This window comes from Canis lupus, chromosome 13 (assembly GCF_048164855.1).
Source record: "Canis lupus baileyi chromosome 13, mCanLup2.hap1, whole genome shotgun sequence".
NCBI lineage: Eukaryota > Metazoa > Chordata > Mammalia > Carnivora > Canidae > Canis > Canis lupus.
The window spans coordinates 8945312-8960593 of record NC_132850.1 but is presented as its reverse complement, the minus strand read 5'-3'; the positions used below and the strand labels follow the sequence as shown (position 1 = coordinate 8960593).

Below are 15282 nucleotides of genomic sequence, written 5' to 3'. Positions count from 1 at the left end.
CCGTGCTGCTCAGGAATGTCTCCGCAGCTCCCCTTCGTCGTCTGAACCCCCGGACCTGAGCTCAGGAGCCTTGCGTTGGCCCTGCCTGCGCCCCAGCTGCCCTTCTCCACACTCTGTAAGCCCACATGAACCCCCAGCAGGTGCACGTCTCCCTGCTATTGCTTGCGTCGGTCCACTGCCTCTCCTTCACACATACCTCCGTCCTTCAAAAGCCCATCGATGCTTAAAAACCTAGAGTAAGCGTCTCCTCCTTTGGATATTTTGCTGCTCACTCACTCATTCAGCAATTTATTTTTCCTTCCTCCCTCTTCTGTGTTCTTCCTTTTAATATAAGCAAGCACGTACAGCTTCTCTTTCTTCCTAAGAGTCTCAGGGTGGCTAGAAAAACAATAAAATGAGGAAGCAGGTGGGTTAGAATCCCAGTGCACTCCCCAGCTCTAACCACGTTGCTCGGACTTTTCCGGGCCCCATTTTCCCCACCTGAAAAATGCAAAAAAAAAAAAAAAAAAAAAAAAATCGTAGCGACCCAGCACCCGAAAGGACTGCTGTGGAGGTTAATGAAAGAATGTGTGCACAAAAACAAAACAAAAAAAAAACAAAAAAACAAACAGAAAACAAAACAAAACAAAAAAACACAAAAAAATGAAAAAAAAACAAAAAAACCCCCCCCAAAACAGAAAACAAAACAAAAACACACACACACACAAAAACACACAAAACAACAACAACAACAAAAAGAATGTGTGCACAGCTCCCACAGCACCTAGCATGAGATGAGGACGCCAGGTTATTCTCCATCGTCGTCGTCGTCGTCATCATCATCATCACCATTATTGTTTTGATCAAGGATAAAATAACAAGGTGTAGGTGATTAAGAACAATCCGGGAGGGAGCGGGAAGGAGACGCTACACCGGAAAACCTAAGCTAATGGAAACCAACTCAACCAAGGCTGGCATTTCGCTTCGAGGCTCTCGGCCGCCGGGGCCCCTGCGGGAACACGGCGGTTGGTTTCTAGGGCTTACGCCGTCTGACAGGAGAACACTGGAGGGATCGTCAGGAGACACGGACGCTCCCCAGCTTCCAGGCCTGATCACGATGGGACGGAGGAGTCGGTTGAGGCTCAACTGCTGGGTTGACCGTGGGCCAACGGGGAAGACACGGCATCCCCAGGTTGTGTCGTCGCCATCCTGGCGGGAGATTTCCGACCATCGGGCGTGTACTGGACGATGCCTCGTGGCCTCGGTCCCTCCTCCCCCACTTGACCACGGCTCCCGAGGGGCAAGGACTGTCTTACTCATCGTTTCCTCTCCGGTGCCCAGCGGAGTTCCTGGCACCCGGTGGCCGCTGGGCAGCGTGTATGAATGAATGAGGAAGGGAGTGATGGATGGGCCATAAAAACGCCACTGCCAGGAGGGTGAGGCCCGGAGGTGGCCGGGATCCGAGCGAGGGGTCACCGTCCTCAGACGAAGCGTCGAGTGACCCAAGGACGGAATAGCAATAAGGCAAGATGTCGCAGGGGTTTTTCTTCCTTCTGCTTAAGCTGCGGAGAGGGGAACTGGCATTTTCTCGTACATCCGACACATGCCAGGCTCTGAGTTTTATTTAATTAATTAATTTATTAATCATATTTATTTATTTATTTATTTATTTATTTATTTATTTAACTTTTTTTTTTTTAATTTAAATTCAGTTTGCCAGCATATAGTTAAAAACACCCAGTGCTCCTCCCGGCAGGCTCTATATTTTAATTTTTGGTTTAGCTCCCTGTCTTAGCAGCTCTTCCCCGTAGAGGGTCGATGTCGCTCCCGTTTCACAGGTGAGGAAACTGAGGCTCAGGCTTGAGGCGGCTCGCCCAGCAGGGCGGAGCAGGGATAGGAGGTCTGTGGGGCGGCAAGGAGCCACCCTCCCTACCCCCCCCCCCCGGGTGGCCCTTCTGTGTCTGCTCAGCGCCGGGAGCCGGGAGTGGCAGAGGGGAGGCGACTCCTGATTAACGTCCCACGTCCCGTGTACCCCTTTTCTAATTTAATTTCATGGTTTCGGGAGCTGCGTTGCAGGTTGTGGGAGCCTGTGGAGATGGGCCACCGGTGGTTTGGTTTAATCCCCTTTTTAATATCTTTGTTGCAACGTTCTTTCCAATTCAGCTCCCAAGTCACATTAAAAAAAAAAAAAAAAAATATATATATATATATATATATATATATATATATATATATATATATATATCTTCCTAAGGGTAAGCCTTCTCTTATTAAACAGATTCAAATGAAAAGTTTTAAAGATAATTTGAACAATACAAATCACTCCATCGCTGCGCCGCTGCCGCCGAAGCTCCCTTCCTGCCAAGTTCTCGCCCTGGCACCTGCAGTCGCAGCGCAAGGCGTCGCCCCGAAACCCTGCAGCGAGGGGGCGCAGGATGAGGGGCGGGTGGCGGTGGCAGGTGTGGCTCCCCTCTGCACCCCCCCCCCGACCTTGGGGCAATACGCACCTGTCTGGCTGTCTCACCTGCCTCAAGGCCGCGAGGGATGGGGGTGGAGGAGGGTCACCTGCTCAAAAGGGCAAAAGGGGACTGGGCCTCCCAGGAAGGCCCAGGGTCTGCGTTTGGAACAGTCCCCCCAAGAGACTCCTGTGCACGTGCACGCAAGTCCCCCGGGACTTTGGGGTCAAAGAGGACAGAAGCTCAGGTTTAAAAGGGACACAGCTTTCCGAGGAGCCCGAGGCAGGAGCCTGAAAGTCCCTGAGCAAGCTGCCGGCTGTGCCAAGGACATGGTGCAGCGCAGGGTCTACGCAGGGCACGGGCCTTTGCTCAGGCGGGAGCGGGACGCGGGCCTCGGCCTGGGGTAGCTGGGGGAGGTCGCAGGGTGGCCTCCTCCACCAGGCGTGTGACAAGACCGAGGTCCCAAGGCCTTCCCTGCCCCCGTGCACCCCGATGTGCCCGGGCGGGGGGTGGGGCTGGGCAGTGGAGGGTAGGCAGGGCTCCAGGCCTGCAGCCGCTCCCCACAGCTCCCCCCACACGCTCTCCTCGAGCTGCTAACATTTGCATAGCGCTCCTCACAGTTTACCCACTGCCTCGGTGGCGCCTCACTTAATCCTCTCCAGTCCGAGGTCGGAGGCACGGAGGCGGGCAGCAGGTCAAGCCTCTGAAGGCCCCTCTGCCGCCAGAGCCAGGCGGGTCCCCAGGTGCTCGGGCCCCAAACCTGAATGCGCTCGGAGCCCAGGCCCAGCGTGCGCGGTGAATCCACCCTTGTCCCTTCCTTCCTGCGGGTTGTGCATGAGGCTGTGGCGGTGTGTGTGCACGGGGCGCAGGGGGGTGCTGTGCCGTGTGTGCAGGGAGGGATGCCTGGGGCAGCTGGGTGAGTCCCACAGGAGGAGAGGAGGACAAGCGAGGCTGAGGAGGACACAGGCAGCGTGCACGGACACGCCGTCCCTTCCGGCCGGGCGCCCTGAGTGGGTGATGGCGCCAGGAAGACCCCGAGTGTCCAGCACCCTCGGCCAAGCCCGAGCCTCCGCCCCCGCGATGAGGGCCTCCCCTGGAGGCCCCCCAGCCCCCTGCACCCCCCCCAGGTCCTACCTCGTGCCCACGCTCCTATGTCCTGCCTGGCTCCCGCCCGGGGCATGGGCCTGACTGCAAAGGCCCAGCCGCCGCGCCCACGTCTCCGGCCCTTGTAGGGTCATAGCTATGGGTGAGGCCTGCCGCCATGGGGCCTCGGGTCCCTCCCTGCTGCAACACCAGATGCGCTTGGGAGACCTTGACTCTACCCCCGGACTTCCCGAGCCTTGGTTTCCTTGTCCTAAGCCGGGAACAAAGACGCTACCCGCGCGTCACAGTGGTTGTGAGGACAAGTGCGGCACCTCGAAGACCCGCGCCAGTCGTGGCTCAGGCCCCAGGGGCTGCTCCCTGGAGGAAGGTCCCTCTTCCCAGAGCCTGGGGCTTCCCTGCTGACATGTCTGCGCCTTTAGAGTCCAGTCCTGGAGCATCACCCCGGCGCCCCTGCCCCCACCTGCAAGGTCACCCCACGCCCCACGTGCTTGAGCAGCAGGCCCGCCCATGCAGCAGAGCCCTGGCCACATCTGTGTGTCTGGAGAGCTGCTCCCCGCCTGCCCCCGGGGCTCCTTCTGCGCCTTCCCCCACAGCTTTCCCTACGCTTGTCATTTGTCGGAGGCTTTTTCCACTCCCTTGAGGCTCCCGTGCCCTCTCCTCTGGCAGCCTCTGCTCGCTCCTTCCCACGGACCAGACGTGCCTACCAGGACACACCAGCCAGGAAGCCCCACCGTCCACGCGCTTTATGAGTCTCTGCTCGTTGCTTTTTCTTTGATGTATTTAATGTATTTTTGGATGTGGATTATATTCCCATTGTGATGTAGTCGACGCGCCATGCCACCCGAGCCTCGGCTGGTATGACCTAGGGACTTCCACACCCACGGACGCCACAAAACGGCAGCCCAGAGTCCCATCACCACCTGTCGCCGCGCCAGGTCACTGCGCACAGCATGGCCAGCGTTCCCCACGCTGCACTTTGCACCCCTGTGACTCGTGTATTTCATGACGGAGAGTTCGTGACTCTTAATCCCCCCTCCACGATGTTGCCCCTTGCCTCCCCACCTCTGGCAGCCTCCGGGCGTCTGAGCCCGTTTCCACGTTGTCTGGTTTGTTCCTTCATTTTGTTTTTCGTATTTTGTGTGCGTGTGAAATCAGACAGCGTTGGTGTTTGTCTCCCCGACGTGCCTTAGTGGAAGGCTCTGGAGTCCCACCCGTGGGGCCACAGATGGCAAGATCCCATTCTCTTTCACGGCCGATCGATAGCCTGTGCGTGGCCCACATCTTTATCCATCTGCTGGTGCACACCTGTGCGGCGTCCCTATCTTGGGGTCGTAAAGAATGCTGCAGTCAACACGGGGATGCGCACATCTTTCTAAATCAGCGTCCTCACTTTCTTCCAGTAGGTGCCCGGTACTAGCATTGCCAGGCGCCAGCTATTTGGTCTGCTTCTCAAGGAGCCTGTGCACCGTTCTCCAAAGCAGCCTCACCCCTTTGTGTTCCAGCAGCCGTGTGCAGGGCCCCCCCGTCCCCGGGTCCTCCCCAGCACTTGGTATTTTTTTTTAAGATTTTATTTATTTATTCATGATAGAGGCAGAGACACAGGTAGAGGGAGAAGCAGGCTCCCTGCAGGGAACCCGACGCAAGACTCAATCCCGGGACCCCAGGGTCACGCCCTGGGCCGAAGGCAGGTGTTCAACCGCTGAGCCATGCAGGCGTCCCCATGAGGGTCTTTAATTCATCTCGAGCCTATTCTTGCAGACAGCATAAGAACGTGGTCCGGTTTCACCCTTCCGCACGTATCCGTCCAGTTTTCCCACCAACATTTATCGAAAAGACGGTCTTTTCTCGGTTGTCCACTGTCGCCTCCTTTCTGCAGATTGATGGACCACGCAAGCGTGACTTTATCTCTGGGCTCTCCATCCTGTTCCACTGGCCCGTGTGTCCGTAGCGTTTTGGTCACGATGGCTCGGGGCTGTATGGTCTGAAATTTGGGAGCATGATACCCCCAGCTTCCTCCTTTTTTAATTTTTTTTTCTCAAGATTGCTCCGGCTATTTGGGGTCTTCCATGGTTCCATATGGATTTTTTTTTCATAAATTTATTTTTTATTGGTGTTCAATTTGCCAACATACAGAATAACACCCAGCGCTCATCCCTTCCCATTCGGACTTTTTTGTTGTCTCCGTGTTATAGTATTTCGGCAGAAGTCACACTGGCCGCCGGCTGCTCTGGGCCCTACGGACGTTTTAACGACATTAATTCCTCCAATCCACGAGCACGGCGTATCTTTCCGTTTGTTCGTGTCACCTGCAATCTGTTTCAACAGCGTCTTATGGTTTTCAGAGCACAGGTCTTCCACCTCCTTGATTACGTTTATCCCTCGGTATCTCTGCTTATTCCTGGGTCAAGGCGGGTGAAAGCTGCCAAAGGGCCCGGGCACAGGAGGGCGTGATAAGACGGGGGCTGTTAGTACGATCGATCGGCCTCACTGGGGCTGTTGTGGGGATTACAAGGAGACTTTGGTGTGGACAGCACGTAGTGTGGGGCCGGGCCAGTGAGTTACCTTGTGGAGAGCTAACTGATAATCAGCCTTATTATTTGGTGACCCGGGACCTGCAGCTTGGACCTGTCAGCCAACGTGCGTGATGAGTCGTCCCCGTTAACCTGCGGGGGTGTCCTTCTGCCTCTGCCCCCTGCCAGGAATGAGCTCTTGGCCGCTACCCTCTGCCGCTCCGGCCGCGCGGTCGGGAGCTCAGCCTCGGCCAGGAGGTCCGTCTGCAGAGCGCCCGCCACTCAGGCCCGGTCTGTGCAGGGCCCGGGGACCTTCACATTGAGCCACGTTGCACGGACACCCGGCCCGGGTACCACGTTTGCCGTCGGTCTGGAATGCCACGGCGGGGAGAAAACTATTTGTTTTGGGTGTCCTCTTGCGGCGCTGACAATTCTCCACCCGCATCTTTCCGTTGTCTGGCTCTGATGAATAGCAGTTTTCATCTTTGCTCTGCGTTATCGTGTACACAGAACCGCTGCTGGGAGCTCGCAGTGCGCTTGCTTAGTCATTATTTCTGGGAAGGGGTGCCAACCAGTCAATAGCCTTTATTTTTATATGACCTCGTCCGCAGCAAATGCAGAAACCACGCGCAGCACTCGCGTCCGGAGCGGCCGTGGGGCACCTGTCACTCCTGGAGGTGGGGGCAGCCGCTGCAGTCACAGCACCCATCCCGGCCTCTTCCTTTGTCCGCGTCTGGGAGCTGGGGTAAACCTCCTGAATGATTCACTGTGGCAGATTTTACGGTGGTTTTTTTTTTTTTTTTTTTTTGTTCTTTTTTTTAACCAACTCAAAGGAGAAAGCAAATAGCATGGGAGAGGCGCCAGGATCGGCAAAACTTCTTAGGAAGAGAGAAGAAAAGGCAGATTCCAGGAAACACAGAGGAGCAGACATGGAACCAGGTGAAGTCGTAGGAAGAACAAAAGCGTCTTGCTGGGAGCCCCCCGGGGTGGGGGGGTTGCGAAGTTCGGGTGGGCTCCACATGGAGCCCGCTGTGCAGAGCTGGGGAGCTCCCTGGGCGGGCGACGCAGGTGTCGTCTGACCCAGGCAGTGCCAGGCCTCAGGCGGGAGCCGGGAAGCGGAAGCGGGGCCAGTTTGCAGCCTGGGCAAGGAGCGGAGCTGAGCAGCCTCAGGCAACAGAGCCCTCGATGCCACGACGCGACAGACGGACCACGCAGGGAAGACGGCTTCGTGAGCCTCTGCTCTCATGGACTCGACGGGCCCACCTGGGCTGGAGCCACACGCCGGGCCCTGCCCTGGACCCTGGGCTCTGTGCTGAGCAGTAGAGCCCCGGCCGTCAGGGAGGCGCTGCTGTCATGGGGAGAAAGGTGCTGCGATGGCTCACGGCCGAGGAGGGGAAGCAGACTTGTGGGGCTCGGCATGCCTAGCAGGGGCGGGGGGGGGTGCACGTCAAAAACAGGTAGAAAAGGCTACTTTGGGAGTCGGACACGTGAACTTAGGCCCGAATGATGAGGAGAAGCAGTCAGGGGACCATCTCGCATTCTGTAGGAGACGCAAAGCCCCTGGGGCGGGAATGACCCTGGCCTACTACGCCAAGGAGTATTTTTCAGGCCTACATGGCTTGGATGACCGACGGGGTCAAAGCAGGAGGGGCGACGGGGCCACTTTGCCTACCGCCCTGATGGTCAGAACGGAGCCTGGATTTGTACCCTGCGCGTAGTCAGAGTCCACCTGAGGGCTTCAGCAGAGCAATGGATGGATTGATGTGAGTCCTGAGGACGCCCTGACTCTGCAGGCGTGTGGTTCTCTAGAATAGACAAGGACGAAGGAATCTGGTTGTTTGGTGGGTGGGGCAGCCGCAGGCAGATAGGGACACCCTTGATGAGGGACCCGTGCCCGGGAGAGGAGTCTTGACCACGGCGAGGTGCTTGATGGAGGCTGTCATTGGACAAGAGGGCATGGGCTGATAGCGACTGGACTGATTCATTCCCCCGGAGCATGGATGTAGGATGACGGCCAGGCCGACTCCGTGTGTGTGTGTGTGTGTGTGTGTGTGTGTGTGTGTTTGGGGGGGGGGCTCTGGCAACATCTCCAAAGCTCGGGCCTGGGCTCGTTCCTTTCGACATTTCTGTCTGTAAATTGGAGGATGATCCAGAAGATGCGCTCATGGGATGTGCAGCCGATGCGGAGCTGATGCTGCGGATGACGGCTCGGGATTCACCGGGACGGGCCTCCAGAGCCTGGGGTGATGGGATGGGGCCAGCAACGGCCCGCCTGCATTCAAATTGCAGAACGGAGCTCAGCCAGGGGCCAGGGAGCGGTTAGTCCTGGAAAGGAAGCCGGGTGGGGTCGGAGGAGGTGGTGAAGGCAGCTGGGCCCACCCGCCTCCCCCCGCTCTCTAGGCGACAGGCTCTCGGGCCTCCTCCAGGCTCGTGTTGCCCGCCTGTACCTGGGGATGAGGGCGTCCACTGCCCGGGGATGTGGAGAGGACGAGGAGCCGGCGTGTGCGGGGGTACCTGGACTCTTCCCCTTGCATCGTGAGCGATGCGAGGGCAAGAGGGGGCTGCAGAGGCTGGCCGGAGGGAGGGCCGGGCGCGCTGGGCCCCGGGGACCCTCTGTCCTTGCCGCTTCACCTACCTCTCTGGGAACGGCAGTCTCTGGGACGCAGGGGCACGTCCAGAGCAGTAAGAACAGGGAATCCCGCTCAGTGTCTGCTGCGCCCTGGGTCAGGGATGGGGTTGGACGGTCTCCCACGCTGACTAGGAACCGCCCATGGGTGGTTTTGGATACAGGGACCCCGGGGTCCTGAGGGTCTTTTAGAATCCACCTGGACCTGTCCTTGCAGTTTCCGCGGCGACACGGTTTCCGTGCGCAGCTACCGCGTAACGTCTGTATTTAAAAAAAAGAACAAAACAAACACACACACAAAAATGCAAAACCATAGCCTGAAGTAGAGCGAACTGTCGGCGATGAGCCCGCGTACCTGCCAACACGCAGTCCCAGTGGTGGTCTGCGTCCGGCCTATTGCCCCATCCGCGCCCCACGTCTTCCCCCTGCAGCGACTCTCAGGCACACTCGCATGTACGTCCAAGAGATAAGGATTCATCTTGCTGTTGCTGTTATCTGCGTATAAACCACAATACCGCGACCACGATGTCCTGAGGTGGATGTAATTGTAGTGGGTCTCCCTAAAAAAAAAAAAAAAACCTATTGGTACACAGTTCGCTTTGCATGTGTTTTTGTAGAGGGACGAGTCCAAACCTGGTGCTTCCCGTGCCGGCGCCTGTGGCCTGAGCCTCACCTGCTCCCTTGGAGGAGGAGGAGGAGGAGGAGGAGGAGGAGGAGGAGGACGAGCAACAGGGGGGGCTCCCCTTTATTCTGACTGTCGGCAGGGACAGCGCGTGAGAGTGGGTCCTATTTATAGCTGCCGTCTAGACGTGGGACGGAGAGGGCCGGGAGCAGGGGAGGCGGGAGGAGAGGGCGAAAGGACCCGGGAGCCGGGCCCGGAGCTCACCCCCGGGGAGCCTCCCCGCAGCCTCACACCGGATCACATGGCGCTTCCAGTGCCTTCCTGTGGTCCAGACACGAAGTGGGTGCTGGGGCCCCGGGGCCCTGGTCCGGTTAGCTGGGGTCTGCTTCTTCCCGACCCTGCAGCTGCAATGCGGGGCCCGCAATGAGGGGGCACGGGCGGCTTAGGCGTGAGGCCAGTGCCAGGCCTGTCCCCGTGTTTCCCGGGAGCCCTGGCCTCCCAGCTGCTTTCCCAGGACCCCGGGCCTCTGAGGACCCTGCAGCTGGGGGGAGCCCGGCGCCACTGGAAGCCCCTGGGACGGGGCCTGTGCCTTCTCCCCACGTCTGGGATGGCCCCAGACCCATCCCTGCGTGTGCATGCTTATTCACGTGCGCAGGGGGTGGGTGTGGGCTTCCACACGGGGGGCGGCATGGGGAAGGACTGAGGTGGGAGTGCACCCTGGGCCTCCCCATGGGCACCTCCATTCTCGCCCAACCCCTTCTCCATGGGCCTCGGCGCCCCCCCCCGGGGGGGCATGGAGTAGCTTCCAGAAGGTTCCTTGTAGACCGCCTCGTCTACACGGACAGCAGAGAGGATGGGGCCAGCTCCTCGAGGCAGTGCCGGGCTGCCTTCCTCTCTCACACCTGGCGGGAGCCAGACAGCAGGAGCCCGGGCTTCGTGGGTCCAACAGCTCCACCAGGCTGGTGTTGACCATCAGGGGTCCAACGGGGGCCTGGGGCTTGGGGTGCAGGTGGAAGCTGGCCGTGGGCCGGGGAGATGCTGGGGCTCCGCCAGAGGCTGAGGTCTGGTCAGGGGCCGCACTGGGCGGGGGCGGGGCCACGATGCGAACTCCAGGCTGTAGCCCGGCTGACACAGGTGTAGACACCCGGGATCTCTGACTCCGTGCTGACCCCGCCCCACGTGCTGGGCGCACCTGCACCTGCCCAGGGGCGTGCGGGGCCCTCCCCGAGTCTCCCAGCCTCAGCCGTGGGCCTGGGGCTCCCCGGGCTCGGCCTCCGTGCTCAGAGCTGCAGGCTCCCTCCTGACCCCTGTGGGGCTGCCCTTCCACATGGTGGGGGGGGCGGTGAGCTGAAAGGAAGGCTCCCTGGGGGGGACCCCGAAGTCCTGCTTCCTGGATCGGGGCTCCCGCGACGGGCTTGGCGTTTGCGGGCCTTGGGAACCCACTGCCCAGCTGGCTCCTCCCTGAGAAAGCACTAGGCCTCTGTCCCCGGGCGGCGATGTGCCTTCCCCGTCACCTTCTGGGAGCCACCCCAGTGAGCCCGCACTCCAGCCGCCCCTCTCTGACCTGTTTGCAGAGCCCCGGAGCCCCGCCGTGGCAAGGACGAGATCTCCCTGTTGGTGGAGCAGGAGTTCTTGAGCCTGACCCAGGAGCACCTCATCCTCGTCACAGAGAGCCCGCCGCCTGCGGGGCCCCGACCGCCGGCTCCCCGCCTGCCCGCGCCTCCCCGGGGGGCAGGCAGCACCGAGGGCCCGGGAGCCCCCATCGCAGCCGGCGACACGCTCCGGGAGCCGAAGGTGGCCATGTCTGTCCTCAGCGGCCGGCCGGACTGTGACTCGGTCGTGTCCACGGTGACGGGCATTCTGCGCGCTGCCAAGGTCAAGAGCGTCAAGGGGGCGGATGCGGGGGGCCGCGCGCCGGGGGCCCCCAACTCGGAGGTCGGCAGGCTCCTGGCGCAGATCCCGCTGAAGCCGTCGGCCACCAGCCAGGCCCCTGACACCGGAGCGGTGCAGGAGCACACGAGGGCCATCAAGGAAGGCTTCCTGCAGAACGGCACGCTCGGCGGCCCGGGGCCCAGGGACGCCCTGGAGCTCGGCTCGCTCCTGCTGCTTCCGCCCCTGCCGGCCCCCCTGTCCGCGCCCCCTGACAAGCTCCCCGAGCTCCCCGCTCAGAAGAGGCAGCTCCCGGTGTTTGCCAAGATCTGCTCCCAGCCCGAGGCTGACGCGGCCACGGAGGGGCGTCCGCTCATGGGTGAGTGGGGCCCGCGGGGAGGCACCGGTGGACAGCCGGTCGGGGCAGCACAGGTGCACAGCGTCTGTGTGCCGACGGGAGCGCTGGCCCCGCGATGGGTGCCGGGGGGGCAGCCTGGGGAGCAAACACAGGGGCCTTGAGCCCCGCCCGTTGGACAGGGGACGTGTCCTCCATCCGGGCTCCGGGAGTGAAGGTGCCAGGCCCTGGTGTGCAGCCCAGGACGGGCTCCCCGGGGCTCCCGAGAGCCCACACCCCACACCAGGGTGCCCCAGGAACCCCGCTCCTAGGATCCGCGTGTTGGGCGCCCGTCCTGACCCAGCCGCTCAGACTGGACGGCCCCAGGGCAGACGGATGGAGGAGCGTGGATGGATGATGCAGCGCCGGGTGGGGAGGGCCCGACCCATGACCTTGAGGGGACAGCAGAACGTGGTGGGGAGGCAGAGGCGTCAGAGCTCGGGGACGCTGGCCCGACTCCAGGTCCCGGGATGGCCTCTGGCACCCAGCAGGCTCTTGGGAGCTGCGCCCACGAGGGTCGTTCCTGCCACCTCCTCCTCCAGGAAGGATGCACGGATAGCTCTCTGACGGGGCAGGGTGGGGGGCTGCTGGGCTGGAGGTGGCCCCATCGTCCCCCGACCCACCCCGTGTGTGTGTCTGCATAGACGTGCGGCCGAGGGAGCTTTCCAGGTGTGAGTGTTTGTAAGAGGCAATGTGGGCGTGGGGGTGTCCGTCCCGTGAGGCGGGGCGGCGACAGGCGGGAGCGCGTGCGCGCGTCTGTGTGTCCGTCTGCGTCACGGGCGCCAGGAAAGGGAGCTTTGGGGTGCGTGAGTGGCAGGAGTGTTCCGGGCGGCAGGAGGTGTGCGAGCGCCTGCAGGTGTGTGGGTCCCAGGGGAAGGGCTATAATTAGCGGCCACCGTCGTTCCAGCGCCCCGGCCGCGGGCTAAACTCGGCAACCAGAGATGCTCTTGCAAGGGACTCTCGGGACATGTTTTGCTAAAAATGTCGTTGTCGTCTGAACTGGCGGGGGCTGGCGCAGTCGGTCCTGTGCTGCTGGTGCGAGGAGGCCCAGCCCAGTCCCGTCCAGACCCAGCGGTGGGACCCCTGGGCTTCGCTGGGGCAACAGCGGGTGGGAGCAGACCCACGCCCAGCAGGGTCCAGCCGCCACGGAGTGACCCGGGGCGCTTCCCAGCCAAGGCCCGAGGACACCTGCAAAGCCTCCAGGCTGAGAGGGGGCGAGGGGTCCTTCCTCGAAACAGACCCACATGAACACAATCCCACCCATAGTTCATTCAGTTTGAAGAATGAGTCCCTTTGCTCAAAGGGAAATCGAGGTAAAAAATCACGGCTGAGGGGGACTCTGGGGGGTCCAGGCGGTGCCCTCGCACCCGGGGCCACTCTGTCTGTCTGGAGAGAGCCCCGGGCCTGGCCCGACCACGCGCACCGTGAGCACAGGCCCTCGCTGTGCCTGCGACGCCAGCGCCCCCGCGCCGTCTCCCCGTACTCCCGGATATAGGGCCTCGCTGTAGGCCCACTTCCTTCTGGAAACCCTCTGACCCTCTCAGATAGAAGCTGCCCCAGCCACCTTCTTCTCCCACTGTGTCCCTCTGTCACCTCGCGGTCCCCATCTGCCTTGTCCTGGAGCTATTTCTGGGTCTGTCTCTCTCTCCCTTCTTGTTGTGAGCTCCTGCAGGGCTGAGTCTGGCTCTGACTCATCACAGTGTCCTCAGGACTCAGGTCAGGGCCTGGCACTGGCGACTGGGCTGGATCCCCTGTAAGCGACGAAGCAGGAGTCCTGTCCGTGGCGCAGGGCCGGACCTCGGTGAGGCCACATGCTCTATAGGCGCACAGGTCCCCCCACGGAGGAGTGGGGAGGGGTGCCCTGGAGGCAGCTCTGCGTTCCCAAGCTTGGCCCTGTGGATGGACAGGGGGAAAGGTAGCAAGGAAAGAAAGCAGGGCAAAGGGGAAGGAGGAAGAGGGAAGGAAGGAAGGAAGAAAGAGGGACAAAAACAAAGGTAATTGGGAGGAAAGAAGTTTGGATGGAAGGAAGGGAGGATGGATGGATGAATGGGGGGATATGGATGGGTGGGTCCAGGTACGATGGGTGGGTGGATGGGTGGGTGGGTCCAGGTATGATGGATGGGTCATGGGTCCAGGTACGATGGACAGGTGGGTGGGTCCAGGTATGATGGATGGGTCGTGGGTCCAGGTATGATGGATGGGTCATGGGTCCAGGTACGATGGACAGATGGGTGGGTCCAACCAAGTGCAATGGATGAGTGGTGGGTCCAGGTATGATGGGTGGGTGGGTCCAGGTATGATGGATGGGTCATGGGTCCAGGTATGATGGACAGGTGGGTGGGTCCAGGTATGATGGATGGATGGATGGATGGGTGGGTGGGTGGGTCCAGGTATGATGGATGGATGGGTGGGTGGGTGGGTCCAGGTATGATGGATGGGTCATGGGTCCAGGTACGATGGACAGGTGGGTGGGTCCAGATATGATGGATGGGTCGTGGGTCCAGGTATGATGGACAGGTGGGTGGGTCCAGGTATGATGGATGGATGGATGGGTGGGTGGGTCCAGGTATGATGGATGGGTCGTGGGTCCAGGTACGATGGACAGGTGGGTGGGTCCAGGTACGATGGATGAGTGGTGGGTCCAGGTATGATGGGTGGATGGGTGGGTGAGTGGGTTCATGTGGGTGGGAGGGGAAGACTGCAATGGGCAGTGGTCTACAAAGAGCTTTAGCGAGGACACTAGGCCTGGCTTGGACTGGGAGGGAGACCCCAGAGTGGTTGGAGCCCCAGGCGTGTTCCAGGGAGGACCTATCACTTTGTCTACAAGAAAGTGCTCCCCACATTTAGCAGGTGGCCTCCCGGAGCCGTTGACTCAGTTTCCCCCTGATGTAGAATGGAACCCTGGCACCAAGGAGCCGACGAAGGGTCGAGAGAGCCTCTTTCTCAGTCAGTGGCCCCAGACCCAGAAGGACACCTGCGGTGAGGAGGGCTGCAGTGACCCCGGGGGCTCCGTGTCCGTGGCCCTGTCAGCCAAGAAGTCCATGTGGCCTGCCGAGAAGAACCTGCTCTATGAGTTTCTTGGGGTCGCCAAGAACCCAAGTGGGCCGCTAAAGCTTCGCAGCAAAGTGGAGGTGGACGGACTGGAGCTGAAACGTAAGCTGACCCTGCCCGGGGGGAGAGTCTGTAGGGGAAGGGATTCCAGAAACTCTTATGGGCCCGTGATGGCTTTGCCTCCAAACGGCTGCCTCAGCCACGGGAAGCTCGCGGGGTTTCCCCAGTGACATCGTCCGACTCACGAAATCAGGGAAATGACTATCCCACGTCCCGTATCAGGAATGCAAGTGCTAGAGAGATGCAGGTGGCTTTCGGGGCCCCGTGGGCGTCCTCGGCGGTCAGTTTGAGTACGGCCCTGAGCCAGGTCCACGGCAGCGCCCCAGATTGCTCGAACAACAGGGAAATCCACGCTTCACATGACTTCTACCCTAAGATGATTCAATGGCCCTGCTTTCTCTCCCTACGAGTGTTCCGTTCAAACGTCCTTCCCCCACCACCCAAAAAAAAAAGGGGAAATTGAGGTCCCATCTCTGACTCCATGAGCCCACGGGGCGTACTACATGGGGAGAGCATCTAGGATTCATCTCCCAGGACAACTCAGCCAAACCTCCTTCATTCAGACTAATTTATATATTATATATAAATATATATATATGTGCAGCCAGTAT

General features: G+C 60.4%; 1 protein-coding gene across 7 annotated transcripts in view; it reads left to right on the top strand.

Moving 5' to 3' along the window:
- C13H1orf94 (chromosome 13 C1orf94 homolog) overlaps positions 1-15282 on the top strand; it is a 39504-nt gene that overhangs the window by 7317 nt on the left and 16905 nt on the right. For all 7 annotated transcript variants that reach the window (XM_072772032.1, XM_072772031.1, XM_072772029.1 and 4 more), the window contains exons 3-4: positions 10872-11545; positions 14453-14713. In XM_072772032.1, the coding sequence (XP_072628133.1) occupies positions 10872-11545; positions 14453-14713 (935 nt within the window). The remainder of the gene's footprint in view (positions 1-10871; positions 11546-14452; positions 14714-15282) is intronic.